At 44.0% G+C, this 20,482-nt stretch overlaps 1 protein-coding gene across 4 annotated transcripts in view; it reads left to right on the top strand.

Annotated features, from left to right (window-relative positions):
- The first annotated feature begins 5,539 nt into the window (after positions 1–5,539).
- Positions 5,540–20,482, top strand: part of LOC135377431 (octopamine receptor beta-2R-like) — a 398,704-nt gene continuing 383,761 nt past the window's right edge. For 3 of the 4 annotated variants that reach the window (XM_064609827.1, XM_064609831.1, XM_064609828.1), the window contains exon 1: positions 5,540–6,669. In XM_064609827.1, coding sequence (XP_064465897.1) covers positions 5,583–6,669 — 1,087 coding nt within the window. In that variant the 5' untranslated portion in view covers positions 5,540–5,582. Of the gene's footprint in view, positions 6,670–16,939; positions 17,502–20,482 lie in introns of those variants that run through there. The other variant, XM_064609830.1, reaches the window with a different exon arrangement.

The raw sequence follows: 20,482 nt of genomic DNA on the forward strand, positions 1-20,482 counted from the left end.
GCAGCCGTAACATTGTTAGTAATTGTAAACCTGTAAGTATTTTATGCGCCTGCTCCAAAGTCTTTGAACACATTATTTATATTAATCTATCCTCGTTCTTTAAGCGCAAAATTGCAGACGGTCAGCATGGCTTTATGCCTGGGAAATCAACAGTCACAAATCCTGTATCATTCATGTCAGTCTCTTCCCCAGCGGTTCTTTCTCGTGGTCAAATGGATGTAATCTATTTTGACGTCTCGAAAGCATTTGACTTAATGAACCATGATCTGCTCCTTCGTAAGCTTAGTTTATATGGTGTTTCTGACTCTCTTGTATGTTTCTTTGCCTCTTACTTACGGCATCGCTTATACTCTGTTTGTGTGTCCGGATCCTATTCTGATAGCTATGTTTCTACGTCTGGTGTACCCCACGGGTCAAATCTCGGGCCTCCACTGTTTAACATTTTTATTAATGATCTTGTATCCTGTGTTAAACATTCCACCATGTTACAGTATGCTGATGACTTCAACTCAGTTGTCTCGCGACGTAAACCCCCAATTATTATTATTATTATTATTAATGATGACTTCAAAATAATGAAAAGCATAACCTCGCCTTCTGATTCCTTACTGCTTCAGGAGGATGTTTAGTGTTAGTTCTTGGTCTTCTAATTTCTTCAAAATCAACACGTCAAAAACTAAAGTCATCTCATTCACGCGCAAGTCTCAAGTAACCCGATTTCAGTACTTTTCTGATGGTGAAATAGCCCGAGTCGACACCATTCGTGATCTCGGTGTTGTCTTCGATGCGAAGCTTCAATTTCATAAGCATGTGAGAGCGATTCGTTCTGCTGCTCTGCGTATGCTTGGTTTGCTCACCTACAGCGGTAAAATGTTTTCTTCTCACAAGGTATTTCTTACTCTCTATAAAGCTTGCATCCTTCCCCGACTCGAATATGCGTGAGTGCTATGGAATGCTTTATGTGCCACCGATATCAAACGTCTTGAAGCTGTGCAAAAGATGGCACTTCATATTATTCATTCGCGTTTCTTGCGGAATGTCCTCGCATTTTAATCTTATGACTACGACAAGCTTTCAAATTACCTGCACTTGCTTCCTCTTGTTAACCGCCGCCACATTCATGACATTATAAATGTGTGCACTCCATATTTGATTCCCCTTTTCTGTTAGGCCGCCTAAATTTTTGCCTCCCACGTGCTACTTTGTGAAACCCCCCCACGCTCTATGTCAACCACTGCTGTCCTAATGATCCCCTTTCACAGTGCCAAATTTTTCTTTAACTCGCTTCCTTCATCTCTTGATATTTTTTCATCATCATGTACATCATTTAGGTGCCATATCTTTTCTCATTTTTCCGAACTTGCTTTTCTTTGACTTTTTCTGATAATTTCCCTTTTGTTGCCGTGCGACTGTATGTGTTTCTCACTTTACAATGTGCGTGCGTCTTGCTGTAAGTGCATATTGCATTATTGTATTTGTATGTATATTGTGTCTATTTGTAGTGCATTGTAGTGTATTTGGGTGCGCCAACATTAGGGTCGTCACGACCGTTCTTGGGCACCAATAAAACATCATCATTATTATTATTATTATTATTATTATTATTATTATTATTATTATTATTATTATTATTATTATTATTATTATTATTATTATTATTATTATTATTATTATTATTATTATTATTATTATTATTATTATTATTATTATTATTATTATTATTATTATTATTATTATTATTATTATTATTATTATTATTATTATTATTATTATTATTATTATTATTATTATTATTATTATTATTATTATTATTATTATTATTATTATTATTATTATTATTATTATTATTATTATTATTATTATTATTATTATTATTATTATTATTATTATTATTATTATTATTATTATTATTATTATTATTATTATTATTATTATTATTATTATTATTATTATTATACGCCTTCGGTGCATTTTAATGGATTAATATTACTCGCGTTATCACTAGAATCGTCTTAATCTTGTACTTAATGGTTAATATGGATTTGCGAGCTGAACAAAACGAAGTGTTGAGCGCGCTCGTGCGTAAATATTACGGTTACTTTCTTCGGTTCACGTTGATTGCAAGTCCTAGTGCAACAAAACATGATTCTTCGAGATGCTGGACCGCTTGATTTGCAGTCAAGGCAGTCATTAAGGTTTACATTCATTTTCTTCTTTTTTTCTTCGAATAAACCCTCCGGTATATAAGATCAGCCGATTCCTCCCTCCCCGCTGGAAACAGTGGTGCGTTTTTTGTTTCTTTCTTGTTGTTAATTACAAAGTGCTTTAGAGTGGAACTCCGCTCAGTTTGTGTGTCACGCAAGTAGATTAGTACCGTTTATAGGACAATCGTTTGATTTGAAGAGCCTCCAGACTAGTCGTTACACAAGCAACAGAGTGAGATAGAGACAGGACGAGCATTTTGAAATACATTTTTAACGTTCTGGGAATTTGTTATTTCTCCGAATGGAATGGCATCGTGGACAACCGTTGTCCTAAGGAACATGCCGTTATCCTAAGGAACATTTAGCTCTGTGTAATCCGCTTGCACATAAACACATTCCTCATGCTAACCAATTTTTTCGCGTCCAAAAAGCAGGCCGAGGGTCTGGGTTGTTCACCCTAGCACGTTTGACAACTTCATAAGTTTTTCCGCTCTGACACATAGTGACTAAACATGCCATACATACCTTTCACCCCTAATCCCCTAAGCCTTTGTCAATTAATACCTGATGCCAAATAATAAACATTTTTGACAAATAAATAAAACAAATAAATAAATGAAATTTTTCGACGATTTATTCCCATCGAACGTGGACAATTTTCAACAATGTCTTATTAATGTTTGTACTTAACTGACCATTGTATAGGAGAAAGAACAGTTTTAGTTTATTTACTTTACACCTACACTCTTAAAAATGAACTTCACCGCATAGCACGCTCCTAGCCAACCAACATCTCGAATGATATCGTTACATACCCTGATTTGTTGAAAACGGGGGGCGTACGCCTTTTTTGTGACAATTATGAACAGCATAAGTGTCACACAAAAGGCGTACGCCCCCCCCCCCCCCCGTTTTCAAGAAATCAGGGCAGATATCGATATCATTCGATATGATGGTTGGCTAGGACCGTGCTATACGGTGAAGTTCATTTTTAAGAGTGTATGTGCAAGTGAATCTAAATTTATTTCTTGCAACATAGTCCCTCGAAAGTCGAAACCTAGACAAGGTAAGCCGCGCATCAGATCTATGCACTTTCCTTATTATTTTTTTTTTCGGATAGCGTGCATCTGTAGGGATCCCAGACTGCAGATGCATACTCTAGACAAGGTTGAACTAAGGTTTTTTGTGCTGTTAATTTAATATCTTTCGTTGTACCATGGCGAGATTTCCTTCTTAGCAGCCACAGACTTCGAGTGGCTTTCGCGCACATATGGCTATTCCATTTCAGATCGCTCCCTCGAAATATGTCGCCAGCAATGAAAAGGGTGCCCAGAAGAAGCGCACATTATCGGCTGCTGTCAACCTGAGGCCACTTTCTTCAATATGTGTCCTTTACTGGTGCGCCGGATTCTTCCCCGCTGTTTTATTCAGCTGTGCTGCTCGTAAATGATAACGGTCTAGCTCCAAATAGCCACGGGCCTCCCTTCTTCGTCTGAAAAAAGTAAACACACACACACACAAAAAAAAACACACACACAAAAAAACAAAAACAGAGGACGCTGATTGCCTGCTCCGTATGCTCTAGTCAAAGGTTACAGAAAAAGAGGTGCGGACGACACACTCCATGGAGCTTTGATCACCTTTCGACTAAACGGCGTTCCACCAAATAGTCGGACAGCAACCTACACGCTTCATGGAATGCATGAAGTCCACTTCGTCGGTCTCCTGCTGACGTCATCAATATGGCGCGTACGGTAAGCCCAGATGCGTGACTGGCCTGGTGTCGGTTTCAATGTTGATTTCCACTCCTATTTTGCCCATCGATGTCGCCTTTCTCACGTGAATTCACTTGAGATCCTGGAGATAAACATAACATTTCGGAAAGTACAACGTTTGGCGGTATCATGAGGGGAGCTTTAAAAGCTTACAATCAGTAAGTCAGTACTAGTGCAGTCTCCCACCGTGTGCCGATTCCAGGGTAACGAACAGTATTTCGGCAAGAAGGGGCTAATATTTGAGATCAAGTGCAGCACCAAAATTTTAATTCACTTGGTGAGAGGTGTTTATATTAAACATGCGTTGATACCTTCATTGAAACCAAGAAGCACTCGAAGCGTGCCATTGTCTTTCCGATAATACCGTTAGTGACCATTGGGGAAAACGACTTCCTCACCATTAATCTCCATTTAATATAGGCGTCTTCATGGTTATATGCAGACGCAGTAATCAGATATCTGCTGAACACAAACATATGTATAGACTGCTTAAAACAGAAACTGAAACATAATTAAGGAAAATATATAGAATGAGGAGGACAGTCCCAAAGGTTGACTTCCAGCAAGCTCAAAATCCAAGGGATAGTATCACTTGACGTGACAAAAAAGAGAAAACAACGAAGCTTGACTCCCAACGATTGGAAACTTTAATGTTGGTTTCATATCCCACAAATAGATCGTCTATTCAGTGCTCCTGTTCTGCAATTAACCACCTCATTTATTGTGTTTCCCTGTGTCGTGCTATACCGCATTCAAAATGAAGTCTCATCATCATGTTCGACCCTGCATTGTTGTAGTTTGATATAATACAGCTACTTTTCCCCCCGTATCGCGCCATGCATCAACTATAAACTCGTTACTCCGCAACTGTCAGCTGATACGTTTCCACAGGTGGCACGGTCGGTACCTCCTGTATATTGTACAGCCCATGAGTCACAAGAGGCTCACTATGCGAGCAACGCGTTGTTCTGTAGCGTGACATGTCAGCTAAGCCTTAATCCTTGGCACGTTGGGCGACTGCACCATCAATCTATGGCAATACTCGTTGACCAGACCCTGAACATCCCATGTGGGATTTCAGGGTCATTCATCCATATTCCAGTGAGGTATGTCGTGTGCTGTGAATGATAACATTCTGTCAGCTTCTTTTATGTGAGTGTCACTTATTTACCAGTTTGCGAGCCCATTCCGGACATATGACTTTCACTGCAGCTAAATCCCATACAGCTAGGATAAGTTTGGCACGAGAGCTTGGCAGTCGCACAAAAGAAACAAAAACGGCATCGTGTGATACGGATGAGATGGCATGGCATAATAAGATGGTATGTTGAGAAAAGCACACGGAGCCTGACTGGTGGGCAACCATTCCTTGAGAATGTCGGATGCAAAGCGTCCAGAGGGGCAGTTAGCGTAATTAGTGGATAAGATAAGGCCGTTCAGGCAGCAGCGCGGAAGATCGATGCGAGTGATTTGAGCGCCGTGCGAGAGATGGCGGTGCCGGCGAGCGTTTTAGCGGCTACCGCGGCGCTGGCGCGTCGTCGTCGTCGAGCGCGCCGGCAAGTGGGCAGGCAGTCGCTGCCGCATCCATGTCCCGGCGAGCAGCATGACGGCGGCGAATGCGAGCGGCGGGCTGGCCAACTTCACCGAGGAGGCCCCCGGCGATGAGTCGTGGGAAAGTGTGGTGAAGCTGGTGCTCAAAACGCTAGCCCTTGTCACCATCATCTCATCGGCAGTGTTCGGCAACCTGCTCGTCGTGACGTCGGTGATTCGGCACCATAAGCTACGGATCACCACGAACTACTTCATTGTGTCGCTAGCGCTGGCGGACACCCTAGTGGCTCTGTTTGCTATGACGTTTAACGCGTCGGTGACTATCTCTGGACGGTGGCTGTTCAACCAGACGGTGTGCGACTTTTGGAACTCGTGCGACGTGCTCTTCAGCACAGCGTCTATTATGCACCTATGCTGCATCAGTGTGGATCGGTACTACGCTATCATCAAACCCCTTGAGTACCCGACCAAGATCACGGGGCGCACCGTAGCCATCATGCTAACGTGTGCCTGGGTGAGCTCCGGGCTCATCTCCTTCATCCCCATCTTTCTGGGCTGGTACACGACAGATGAGCATCTTCTCTACATAGTGAACCACCCGAACGAGTGCATCTTTAAAGTGAACAAGCCGTATTCTATAATATCGAGCAGCGTGTCTTTCTGGATCCCATGCTGCATCATGCTGTTCACCTACTGGCGCATCTACGTCGAGGCCACACGTCAAGAGAAGATGCTTTGCAAATCGCAGATGGGGCCCGGGATGCTGGGCCGAAACTCGACGGACCACTCCGTGCCCAACGTACACGCGCCCCCGCACCGCAATTCGCACGGTGATGACCCAGAGAGCGGCCAGTCTACGCCCACCAAGAGGACCATCAACAAGATGAAGCGCGAGCACAAAGCCGCCAAGACACTCGGCATCATCATGGGCGCCTTCATCCTGTGCTGGCTGCCCTTCTTCCTGTGGTACGTGTCGATCACCATGTGCGGCGACGCCTGTCCATGTCCCGATGTCGTCGTCGATCTCCTCTTCTGGATCGGATACCTCAACTCCTCGCTCAACCCAGTCATCTACGCCTACTTCAACAGAGAATTTCGTCAGGCCTTCAAGGAGACCCTTCAGGCCATCTTCTGCTCATGTAAGCCCAGCTCTTGTTTGCCGGGCTCACATAGGAATAGCCGCTCCATCCACTTCCACTGCACCTACCGATCCACGCAGGACATAGGCCTCGTCGAGAACAAGTTCATTCGGGACTAGGCTCGTGCCCAGCGCCGAGCTGCGGCGCTGAGCACGACCAAACCCCACGACAGCTCGTATGCAAAAACATATCAGCGCGACACCGGATGTGTTCTTGTGCTCGCTTTGCCGCGCCGGAGAAAGTGACCGACTGAAGGAAAGCAAAATCTAGTCAGTTTATCCATTCGACACGTCTCGTCGACCTCAGGGTCTCTTCTTCCGACGTCCCGCTGCGCCCGACCGAGACTCCCCACAGGGGGTCCATCCATTAGGTCTTTTGCTCTCAGGTTTGCCGTCTGTTTAGAGAACAATTCAGTTGCCATTGAGGCTTAACAAAAGGGTTGGTTGGCTTGCATCCCGTTGATGTTCAGCAGGCGGCTGCATTGGAGATATGTTTCGGCCACTGCAGGTCAGTTGGTCCATCTCCTCTTTATTTATTCTAGTTCTTATCAAATTGCCACATACTCATCGATCACAGCGAGGAGATTGCTTTATCTCCAGTCTGCCGCATGCTGAAGAGCTGCAGCGTTTTCGGCACTCAAACTGGCATTTCAGTCAGGACCGTCTCTCACGAGTACGTTAACATTCTCTCGACAACTATACAACGAATTTCAAAATACTACATAGCGGATGCAAGTGTTTTTTGGGGCGGGCGAGAGATGGTGGTAGTACCTGTGAAGGCTCAAATTCCGTTCGCCAACGAACGGTACCCGTCCCTCTTTTTTTCTTTCCTTTTCGGACGTCCTTCTGCGCAGTCGTTCTTTGGAGAGCATAGGTTGCCAACTGCGTTGCTTCTATTCAAATTTCGTTCTCCCGCAGTCGGATTGCATGAAAATTCGTGAAAGGTCGAGCCTTGAGAGTTGCCCCGTACGAAGTTCCCTGCGTTTCTTACAGCTGTATGCAAACACTGCCCCCTTCAAAACGAATACCGAAGAATGGGGAAACTTCAGTTCTTTGTGGGGAAAACGTAGAACGCAGCAGTAAGCGGCTCTATTCGAAAACTTAATACGGACTTTTGTAATTCTGCCGCGTTTTTTGCCGCCATGCCACTTTTGGGCGTTTCCAAAAAATCTCTCCCTCTACGCGTAACTTTTAACAAGAATTCGCTGCCACAGTCTTCTGCTGACCTTTTAGTTCGCATTTTGAACGAAACTAATAAGTTGAATAGCGTCTGCTTTGTTAGTTACAACGACGAAATAACTTTGAAAGCATAAAAATGTAACGCATGCCCGTTCATTCTTTTTGCGACTCGGCGTGCGACTTGTAACTCGCGTATTTTTTAGTGAGTTTCTGTGCAGGCGAAAGATTATACCACGAAGTTATTTCTTGTGTGCACACTTTTCGTCTTTGCGTGCAAGTTCAGAGTAATGCTAACTTGGAGACATTTTACGCCGCACGTAATTGGGGGCGGTTTGTGACACCTACACCTAACATATGATATGAAAGATTAATTGAAGTAGACTTTCAATTCTTGAGAATTCATGGGCACGTTGATGTTGCCGTCGTGATCTTTTTATCTATTTTTTTATTTTATTTTAAAAACAATGGTTGTTAAGTTATGGACCTGTTTCTGTCAGATCTTGATAAGGAGTAACAACAGATGCGCTATTTTCTGAGAGACTTAATATGCAAAGACGAAGCGTATTAGGTTTGTCAAGATAGGTGCTTTCCAGTTGTCGCTAGGTACTGATAAATTAGTAGTGGTCCAGCAGTATTAGAATATAAAGGGCGACCACATCTAGCTTTGACCCGTTCGGTGAAATTGCGGGTTTCGTTAACGCGTTTGTCAGGGCTTCCAAATCCTTATTTCGAAGTGCTGTTGTAAAATGCTCTTTATCGCTTCTCTGTGTAGCGCACATTCGTTAGGCTTTCGTAAATCATGCGTGTATAGTGGATACGAGAATATGAACTGTCAATCTCCCCGCTAATTTCATCGCGTCAACATGAAAAGAGGCGGTCGCCGAAAATATACCTCGCTCTCGCAAAATAAAACAGGTGTGATTCCGCCTTGGCGACTTTCCCTCACCCAATTTAGAGTTCTGACCTCCCCCGCGCACTCAGGGAAGCCGTCCTTCCGGGAGTCTTCCCAGCCTTGTGCTGACCCTTCAGGAAAATACCTTACTCACGGGGATGACACTTGCCGTTTCGTCATCCATCTTTGGTATATTGTCCTTGAATCTTTCGCGGTCTAATGCGCAATATCTTCCTCGGCGACTCCAGATAAATTAAAAATGTCCTTCAGACATGTCAAAAAAAAAAAAGTCTAAGTGCGCCTCCCCCCCCCCCCCCCCCCCCCCACACACACACACTCCCACTCGCAGCCGACGACGACATAAATATACTCATCTTCCCAGATTACTTTCGCAGCGTTCTCCATTAGAGATGTGCGTCGGTACAGAAATAGAAACATTTCACTCAGACTATTTTCTACCCCTTGGCTGCATCTTCGGACGCCACAGCACTTTCACATGCTCATTTCTCAAGTTATATCTTGACTTTTTGCCATCATCTTCGATGCCGTTACGTGATGCGCCTGAAATTCGCGTCAGGTCGACCGCGCTCGTCTACCCAGTGCTACAATGTCACATACTATACGAGAGTTGATACTGCGCGAGTTATATGTGCCGTGCTCTTTTTCTGTGACCATACGCCATCTCCCCTGATCCAGGACAAGCCCTTAGGACAGGTGGACTCGAGCAGGCAGGAGCTCCGGAGTGAGAGCTATGATTGGTGAAATAAATGGTGAGAGAAAGAAATGACCAATCATGGCGCTCGTTTCGAGGTCCCGTACAGTATATGACGAGATCCGAAAGTAAAAGCTATTTCTCGTAGTCGCAGGAATACGATATCCTTCACACTGCTATGGTAGGAATCATTCGCTGCCCGTGTAGGCTAACTTGTCTATCCGTCTGAAAAAAAAAAAAAAAAAATACATACCAAATATTGCTTTAACGGACACGGAAGTTTAGTATACAGGGTGTTTGCTTTAACGTGTCCAGAAATTTTATTTAAAGCGAGCGATAAAAGAAAAGCAAGTGGTACTTTTCTGCTACTTGAGTAAGAAACAGGTACTGCTTCACTAGTAACACCTGTTTCTTAGTCAAGTAGCTGAAAAGTAGCGCTCGTTTCTCTTTTATCGCTCGCTTTAAATAACATTTCTGGACACGTTTAGAGCAAGCACCCTGTATATTGAAAACCTGTGATGAGAACGAGTAAGCATTAAAAAAGCTGTACACTGAAACCGAGGTGACAAAATTGTTGCTGCAAAAGTGCTATATTAGCCGTATGTAGAAGGGTAAAAGATTCAGGCGAGCAGGTAAGGAAAGGGCCTCAGGACGATCGAGGGCCGCCGATGATAGAACTGCTGATATTTCGAACGGAGACTGTTCGAAATATCGGCGGCTCTCGTGCTAAGGCCCTTCCCTTAATATTAGCCGCATAGTTTTCTACTTCATTATCGCATTACGAGAGCGTTAACCGACACCATGCCGTGTGTGTGTGTGTTTATGTGATCCCGAAGGTAATGACGCACGCTGCTCGCGTCTTTGTTATCCTCCCCCCCTAAACGTCAGTTTATACATGAGATTTCCCTCTTTCACATCCCCCACTACGCGCTCCGACAGAGAAACTGCCCCCCCCCCCCTCAAACCGAGGGTCTGCATGGATCCATCCCTGGTGCTACCCACGGTAAATGTGGTGGTCGTTTTCAGTCTTGCGGTTTAAAGCCTGAAAGTTTTATTCAGGAGCATGAGCTTGTCCGCATACTCTCTTTACCTTGCTTCACACCCCTCTGGGAGTAAAGCAAGGTGAGACGAAACGTCATCGCTGACTTCTTGCTGCAAGCGTTGTTAGACAGCAATGACATGCCATGATAGGAGGAAGTGCAAGATGATTTTTGCTTTGACGATGAAATATAGAGGTCGTCAATACATGATGTAACACAGTAACAGTACAATACAAAAGTTATAATATGTGTTACCATACAACTACACCTGTCTGTATACTGGACCTGCTTAGCAAACTTCGAAGTTAGCAAACTCCCAACCACCTTCTGCGAAACAAAATTACACCGTCTTACAATCCAGTTACCTTTTTTGGTTTTTGTTGAGTGTTAGCTTCCACCTCCGTATAAGGGTGCACCATGATAACTCTCCTTTACGTCCATAATGTTAAAATACTGTTCTGTTCAGTCAGAAGAGGATAAGCGAATCAGAAACGTTCATCCTCTTCTGTGCATCATAACGCAACTCCAGTTGCATTCACCTTCCATTTCGTGTCGTCTCGTTTTAATAGGATTCCTCTCGAGCACGTGGAAAGTGTAGCCTCTTTTAAAACAAACACCGCGTTGCGGCGTTCGCCTCCCCTTTCGAGGATCGCTTTTGACAGAGAATATTTTTGGAGACATAAGAGAGGTCTTTCGAACGCCCTGGCAATGTGATTCTCCCATCACTATACCCGGGCTACGCATTATAACTATTGATTGCGCTAACTAGTCACCATTTATGCCAAAGAGTTCTACTTGCTTCAAAAGGAGGCAGGCGCTGCGTCTTTGAAAATCCAAGACTTTCTTTTAAAAAAAAAAAAGAAAAAAAAAAAAACCCGCGGTCGTCGTTTCACGTTTCGATAGCTCGCGTTTCCGAGACGCTATTTCCTGAATAGTCGATACAAACTTCGTGCGCATGTTGAAAGTTGAACGGAGAATTATTTCCGCCCAAGTGTCCGAGCATCATTTATTAAAGCAGTGGGGCGCTAAGGGTGGACAGTGTATTTTTAGCTGGTATGTGGGTTGCAGTTGTCGTATTTAACGTGACGCCACGTTTATTTTTCAAAAGTGAGATTTTTTTTTTATATTAGAAAGTAGAACTATGGACACGATGCAGCGCATGATTACGTTTGATAGGTGAGCGTTACAAAGCTGTCATGATCAAACAATACAGGAATTGCATTATGCTTCATGTTCTGTGAGCTTATAATTTCGTACTTTATTTTTGAGGACAGTGATGCTAGTTGAAAAGCGGAAGTCAGTAATTTCTCCCCTCTCTTTCGGAGACAACAGCAAATACTCCGTCCATATCTTAAGGGCACAGCAAAAAATAGCCGGTGGTGAGTAAATCAAAGAGTGATATTAAACGGTAGGAGCAACTGATTTATTTACATATGGCAAACAAGACGTTCGTGCACGAGACTGCACTTCTTCAGGTTACGATTCGGGGAAGATGAGTGGAGCATCTTCCCCGAATCGCCATAATCGGTAAGAGCATAGCGTTAAATTTTTTTCGAAGAGGCTGTTCTGTACAGTACAATCAGAAATCTGGCTGTCAGCGCAGCATCTTCGCGATGCACATGTGCCGAATTTCGCCTCCAATACCGCGAGAGACCCATCGCCTGCAAAATCATCTTGCACTCTCAACTCCGTCGATCGAGATGGAGGCAGAAAAAAGTAGTACTCGAAGCGCCTGTCAGAAGGTAGACACTCTGGCACAGGAATATGTTATATGCCGTGCGCGCATGTATTACGTGATTATATCGGGAACCACAAGCAGCTGCAGTGTTGCCATTGTAATGTCTTTCACCTTTCTTGTTCCGCACAGACGACGCGCATGAGTATTACTGCACGCAACCTCGCCGTCAGTTCGAGCGAGATACGTTAGTTATGTATGCGGGAATAAATAAGCATGCTTCTGGCTACGTCAGTCACATTGTGACCAGTTTCACAATGTATTTATCGGGTGTTGGAGAACAAATTGAGTACGTTTGTGACTGTTTCCATCAATAACAACAGAGTAGGGATAAATGAAAAGAGGATACGCTACAGTATTTTTCTGTTGTTGGACTTTGTCGAAGTATACAGGGTAACACATTATTACGCGTGATTCGTTCATTGAATAAAAAAAAAAAAGAACTAAAGGATAGCTAATTCAATATTGTACATATTACCATGTTACACTGCAGCATTCACGAATCCAAAGACGGAGATGAGCCCATTCAGAGCTTATTATTTTCTTCTTAGTACACTACGTTTTGCGCTGAGCGACGTCGACACAGGGTTTTTAGCAGTATTCACGAACGCAACAGTATTTCGTCAGATAAATCCGAATATTCGGAGACTAAAGACTAACGAAGCGGTATACGAATTACATAGTTGTGTCCTGCAGTAGCCGAAGCTTGCTTATTCTTACAAGTTATGACACCGGGCGTTCGACAGAAACAACCGCCACGTTGTTCCAAGAACGTTGTTGTAAATATAACGCGGATCATTATCCAAACAGCCGCACTCCGTCATAACAGTGTTTTATTTCTGCGCCGAGCGTGGGCAGAGCCTTTCTTACGTACTTGTGCCAGCGTCTCCACGGGCATGGGATAGAATTAGCCGCGGTTAATAATAACGAGCGCCACTGGTGAACCGTGCAGGCGGATATGCAAAACATGCTGCACCCTTTACATCTATCATGAATGCTCGTCGCAATAGGAGGCAGAGTAAACCGAGTGGAGTTATTATGCAGAGGCTATAGGAGAAAGTAGTCATTCGTGTGCATCGCTTGCATTTTTTAATTTTTTTTTTAAAGAAGCGTAGATTGTTGAGCCAGTTGGTACATGGCTTTTGAAGGAGTTAGCCCGTCCTATCTACCGACTATCTTCGATGATGATGATGAATTGAGTTTTTTTTTTTTTTTTTTGCTCAAAAGGTCATCAATATGTATTTGCCTTCTCTATTCCGTGTCCCGTGTTACCCGCGCTATGCCTTTCAGAATCGCTCGCATGATCGGTGATTTATATAAGGCGCTTTGGAACAGGTATACAGAAGCTCGTGCATTGTTAAGCGTCATCACCATCGCCATCTAGAGTAAAATTGAAATTAGAGTAAACACTGTACCTCGAAATCTATCCGGCTGAGATTTGCTACAACGTATGTAGGAAACGTGAAACGGTGTGAACTTTCACTGTTCTGACAATTCGATATAAAAATCACATAAACAGCACTAACGTTAAACTAAGAAAAAAAAAAGCGATCGGATCAACGGCCGTTTTATGACTATTTTAGGAAAAACCGGACAACGCGAACGGCGTGTACATGACAGTGCTCCATTCCCGTCTTTCTTCCGGATGCCCTTTATAACTGCGCTTGTCTCTGCACTGCACAACCTGCCAGACACCGCTGTCATCATGCTTCTCGCGAGCCACTGATAACTAACTCCTCATACGTGTGTTGACATTATTGATGGAGCAGGCCTTTTACCCAACGTTTCCTACAATGCAAATATGCTGAGGGTCGCCGCATTAATTCAATGCAAATGTGGTCGGCTTCTTTGCTGTACTTCTCGTTACATGGCCACGGACCGGAGTGATTGAGCACTGCCTGCTTTCAAAGTGGTAGCTCTTTCCATCATCCACGATCGTTCGGGCAGCGTACACGCGCCGTCGCTGACAGAAGAGAAAGTGTTTCTTTATTTATATGCTCCGAGATCGTTAGTGTTGCAATGATATGCGCGACCTTGGCACACTTTAACTTGACACCGTGATCCACACTGACCGGAATAGGAAGAAAACAGTCCTTTCGAACGGCAACTGCTTAAAAAAAAACAGAAAAAAAAACAGCCAATACTGCTTCTTGTGCGTGCTGTGTTTCTTGGACGTGCAGAGACAGGCTTCACAGATTTGTCATGTACACCTCGAAGTGGGAATACTTTTTGCAGTCGACAACGAGAAAACAGACAACAGTTCTATCGCCCAACAGTTTGAGGAAACGCACCAGGGCGATATTACGAAACGGATGTTGCTCTCAAATTAGACTTCAGTTTCTAAGTAGTAAGTAAAGAAAGTCAGTCGGAGTTCCTATCAGGCAGGCGGTAGCCGAAAGCGCAAGTGGAAGCGTTATCTGTGCTAGGGGTACGTGTGTGGAACGCGTCCTATGCATGTTCGCGGCATACATAAATGGCACGTCTATGAAAATAACTTGGCAAACAGCTGAACAGTCTGCGTGAGAGATACATGCGGTTTAGTAGGATGCACGCGAAAACTGAGCACGTAAGATAATGATCATATTTAATCATGTCAATTATCTGTGTACAACATAGTATTTCTCTTCAATTACGGATTTGCTGAATTCCGTGACATCATTGAACGGCGAGGGAAATATGTAAAAAAAAAAAAAAAGATTCTGCAGAGAGGTTGAACGACGGCTTTCATTACGGTTCATAAACTCATATAGTTCAATGCAAAATATCGTAGAATGAAAGGAGATAAGAGAATTATTGCCGTGATTGGCTGCGGGAGGGCTGGGCTACCTATACTGGAGCAAGCCCAAGAAGCGGGAGGTCATAATTCTGAATAGCGGTGTGTGGACTGCAACCTGGCGCCTCTGATCTTTTCTATTTTCCCGGCTGCTTTTAGTCCGTGAACAAGCTGCGGATCCGCTAAAAGCTTTTAGTGCGTCAGTCCATCTTAGTGAATTCCACAGGGTGTGCCATCACCGTCGCCCGTGAAGCAAACTGAATTAGACATTCCTTCGATCGATTCGCTTGTCCAAGTCCCCTACCTATCCTTTTGCTCTCTTCTACCGGGACAGGAGTTGATTGGGCACGTGAAAGCATCTTCTCTATCCCCATTATAGCTTGGATCTTGCCGGGCAGGCTGGGCGCTCTCCAGGGAGAACCAACTGGAGACTTTCCTTGCCTCCTGCGCTTTGGGTGTCGCTGCCTGTTTCTCTTGCGTTGCTTAGCTGTTTTTGACGTCCCCTGTCGCTGCTTGTAAAGGCTGCATGGCTGCATGTTTCTCTTTGCTTTGCTTTCAACGTGAGGATGCAAGCCATTAGAATTTGCTGAGACACACATGCTCCGAGACCAGTGCGCGCCAGCCAGTTGAACCTGTGCACACTGGTCGGTCGACCCCATGGAGTTCCGAGGTTTCATGAAAAAAAAAAAAAAAAAAAAAAGACCATAATTCTTGCGAAATCAGAGCCAGATTAAGGCGTGTGGCGGCAGCATGTAATTGAACGGCTATATACAGCACGGGGTCGGTACATGCCCCTACCAGAGCGCTACCCCGAATTAATAATTTAGGTAGCAAACTAACGGACCAAAATTGCAATGACAGACGCCAATCTCGTGTCGCATTGAACCTGTTACAACCCGGAAATTAATCTTCGAGACGACATAGTCCGCCAAAACGGCCACCCTAAGCGCTTGGACGGCTTACTTAGACAAGCCGGTTTGAGCCTGTTCGTTCTAACGTTAGACAGAAACTTCCGGAGCTCATAACGGCGAAGAGAAACTCGCCAGCCTTCAACAATCCCTCCATCGAGATTCCTCACGGGAAATCGAAAACAGTACGACCACCCTAATCTCAGCAAAACAGAAAAAAAAAAAAAAAAGACGCGAAAGTGAAAAAGAAAGCCAACGACGGCTCCGGAGACTTGGTAAACAACCGGGACACGCCGATCATGAGTTTCGTTCTTCGAGTAACGATGTCTGGGGTCATGATTTTCTGTAGGAATCAAGGGGAACCTCCACTGCGGCATACCAAGGCTCCGTACCATATGGTCGCACGTTGTAAAGCTTTCGTAATGGATCTCATTCAAAAGTCCCAATCCGGGGACTTTATCTCATTCATGCTCAAACCGCCCCTGTAGCTTTCTTCTCTTCGCAACTCATTTAAAAATAGATAAATAAAAATAAATAAATAAATAAAAATATATCGGGACTTGTCATGGCGTACCGTCATCAGAGCTGCAGGGAGTGCATCTGGCACGCCAGGAATATTGGGACCTTTACGTTTGCTGAACTACGTACAGCGAGTCGAAATATGATCTCAACTAAGCGCTTTTAGTACCTAATCATGATACTCCAGTATTATTATACAAAAAAAATCACTTGGGATGACGGAAGAAGGGCGCGAGGAGTCTATAAATCTCAGCGACGACAATAACATCTTAATGGCTCGATACCGTAGTTGCCTAGACGAATAACCTCTACGCTTTTTTTTTTTCTTCCCTCTCTATTCGTATTTGGGCCATAATATAGTTCCAAGTGAACTTGATCGAACTGCTTTTGAGAGAGTGCACTGTAGGAAGCGGTTATTCCTATGTTGCCCGGCGGCCTTATTTTATTCCTTGCTGCATGTCTGCCAGAGCCAATCTGTACCAGAGTGCCTGCTGATACCGTTGACCACGGCAGCTTGCTGCACGTACATGCCAGTCGCGTACAGCGACGTGCGGCGCAGCAAGCTCGTAGGTTTCAGCTAGAAGACTGCCGATGGGAGACTGCCAACCAACCCGAGCGAAAGATGTGGCTGCGCAGGCCACCCGCTATCTAAAGGGCTTGCGGCCAAGGGCAGAACCTGGCCAGTTCTGGCCAGATTTTGACCTCGGCCCGCGAACCGGGAGATCTCGGCCGGGGATCAAGGCTCTAACAGTGTGTGTGTGATCCACGTGCCTTGGGAGTCCCTATTTTTTGTTTCTCAGTGTATCATAGAGGTGTACATAGTGGAAAAAAGTGCTGCATGGATCTGTACATATTCAGCAGTGGATGTGCGAAACTTGTGCTACTCCCAGAAGGACGACGCGCACGTCCATTAGTACCACTCATGTATTTAAGACACATTCTTCATCATTGTCCAGCGAGTGTTGTTCCGTGTCCCATTCAGTGTGTGTGCGTGGATGTGCGGACATCTCGTCTATCAAGGACTGAGACTTAGCGTTTAAGAAATTGGGCCACAATAAACGTGGAAAGAAATGTACATTGCAGTCTGGGAGTCAGTCACTTTTCTGCATTCGCTTACTTTTATTCTAGGTTGTGTTTTATACACTGTGCTCGTAGATTCTGGCCAACGGTAAGAATTGCTGCACTGGGGGATACCTGTTGTTGCAGTGTTGGCGCTTTAGCCGTTCCACATTTGCTATGTACATACGAGACGTGGCCAACACAGTGTCTTCATTGGGATATTTTTTGTCGTTTGATATGCCCCATCGTTTTATATGTGCTTTCTTTTCAAAGCCAAACGGGCGAAGTGAGAGCACCCTCGTGACGTGTGTGTACATAGCAAATTTCAATGGCTCCACAAGCTTTGCGGAGTAAATGCTTGGACAAGCTTTACCCCTGAGGGATCAACAGCACGCTGCATGGTGTGATATCCTATATTGGTTACACACAAAGGTAAAGAACAGACAACCAATGCCTTGTGCTGGTCTTGTGAGTGAAGTCTTGACGTGAGTAAGCGTAATGGCGTGATTAATAAATTCCTGATGTCATTATGCCTTGACATATAATTGGGGTATTATGGGAGAGCTAACGTAAGTCTTTTTTTCTCCATGTTGAGATGACATAAACGAAATGAAATAATGAAATAATGGCATAAATGAAATACAGAGTGGTCGAAAAGAACGCCATTCGCTTTATACTGGTATCTGTACTAAGTGGAAAGCCAACTTCGTTCTTTTTTTTTTTTTATTTCCAATCCAACCCAACGTTACCATTTTAAATACTTAACTGGCTCAACCATACCAATCACTAAAACAGAATTCCTATTATATCTATACGTTCGATATCCATGAGAAAAACAAAAGGCATTAAAGAATGTGAACGGTCTTTCATAAAGGCCTAGCTTTTTACGAAAAAACAGCGCTGATGGCAATGACGATGGTGATGCGATAAAGAAAAAAAAGGGGGGGATATGAACCAGCGCTGTTTTGTACCATCCTGTATATTTTTTCAGGGTTGTGTTTTCGTTTCTGTGTTTCGTGGATTGAGTTGTACTTATTTGTGTTCGGCAGACTGGTGAACTTTAGGTTGGTTTAGGTTAGGTGGTAGGTTTAGGTTAGGTTAGGTTAGGTTAGGTTAGGTTAGGTTAGGTTAGGTTAGGTTAGGTTTAGGTTTAGGTTGAACGATGTGTTTCTCTCGCAACCAACATCAAGCTGGCTTCGTTCACTGCTCTTCGGCTCATGCATTACGAGTACGACAATTTACGCAGTATCATAGGAGGGATGATACAGTCTTGATGCCTAATACTTTACAGGGAATAAACACGCGATAAATTATTTAACTGAAACTTACCCGTCGCACATCTGATCGGTCAGACGATACATGCAAAGCAGGCATGTAGTGGAAATCGGATACGGACAGGAAGCAGATTTTGCAAAAGGAAATATCGGCGCCAGAACAGGGTACTAGATTAGATTAGATAAGATAAGATAACATAAGATAAGAAATAGAAAAAAAAATGGAAACGCTGTTCCAGAACGCTTGACGCCCGAACAGGGTACTGTTAGATACGGGGCTGTAGCTTAAACGAAACAAGATAAAGCTTGGTGGTTCTCAGATAATAAAGCTCGTGTTTCCCATAGGATGTTGATAGGAAGTTACGAAATATCCAATTTACGCTGCCGCGGTCCTTCCGCTGAGCACGACGTCCTTTCTCCGAGCAGTCATTATACCGCCAAAGCTTCCTATACATCGCCTTCCACCGTATTCCGGAAATCGTCACTGAATGACGCGGGAGGGGAAACAGTTATGCTCGTTTTGCGTTAAATGTCGAAGGGAACGGGGCCACAGAACCGCTACTGGTTGGATGACTTCTTTCGAAAAATCACACACAGGTTGGGTTAAAAGGAAAATGAACTTTATGGATACCAAACCAAACTATGTAGACGGGTAGAAATCCAGCGAACCAGTGGGGAAGTATGAAGGGAGTTGCCTCAGTTCTTGTTCTGGAAGAACAGAAGAAGAACAGACTCTGTTCGAAATATTGGCGGCTCTCCGTCCTAAGGCAACTCCCTTCAAACCAAACTATGGTTTGAACTGCGGCTCTTATGACGTCAACACAAATTCTCCCACCACATAATTCAAGAACGCAAAAAGAAGAAGATGAAGAAGAAGAAGAAGAAAAATAAATTAAAAATCAACGCGCCTTATAACATCCAGGCACATCATCGGCGAATGGTAGCTATTTTAAGCATGAGTTTTTCTACATAATAGTCGAAAAATGTTGAAAGCTTATATTATTCGGTAAAAACGGTTGCGCGCGGTCGGCTCAAAACGGCGGGTAATGCATTTTCTGATCCTTCTGCTCTTAAATGGCTCAATAGGATATTCAACAGCAGGTCGACATGTTCGTTTTTGCTTTAAACTTCTAAACATGACGTTGATACTAGGATAATTGAAACGCCTCAAGCTGTAAAGTACTGAAACTACATTACGCTGCACCACACTGATAAGGAAAAAATGATGCTGTGAGTTTCAAAACGTCCTTGCGGTGGTAAAGCTTTATGACCACTAATTTCCAACTTATATCCAACTGAAGTCGCGTCTGCGCTGACACAATTCCTTCGGGAATTTAAACTCCTGGGCACTCTCTGATACGTCCTATACGACTGTCCGCGCAATGATTAGTGAAGGAGCTGTTTTTTTTTCTTCTGTATTTTTTTCGTAATTTTCTGTGTGTCTGCTGTTTTTATCTTCTTTTGTTTGTTTGTTAGCTTTTGGGAATAGCAAGCCTACATCAGAACCTTTCCCTTCTCTTTTTTTTCTTTGCATTAAACATATGCCCCCCGAACTTATATCAGTAAAGATTTGTCAAGTTGTGGCTGGAGATGTAGGAGGGAGACGCATAGGCCGCGCCGGTGAGATCCAGCTCCTCAGCCAGTTCATACCCTCTAAGAGAAAAAGGAGTAAAACGGGGAGTAATTGCAGCTTCTACTCCCCTAGTCTGCAATTACTCCCCAT

The sequence above is a fragment of the Ornithodoros turicata genome, chromosome 1, assembly GCF_037126465.1.
Source record: "Ornithodoros turicata isolate Travis chromosome 1, ASM3712646v1, whole genome shotgun sequence".
Taxonomy (NCBI): Eukaryota; Metazoa; Arthropoda; class Arachnida; order Ixodida; family Argasidae; genus Ornithodoros; species Ornithodoros turicata.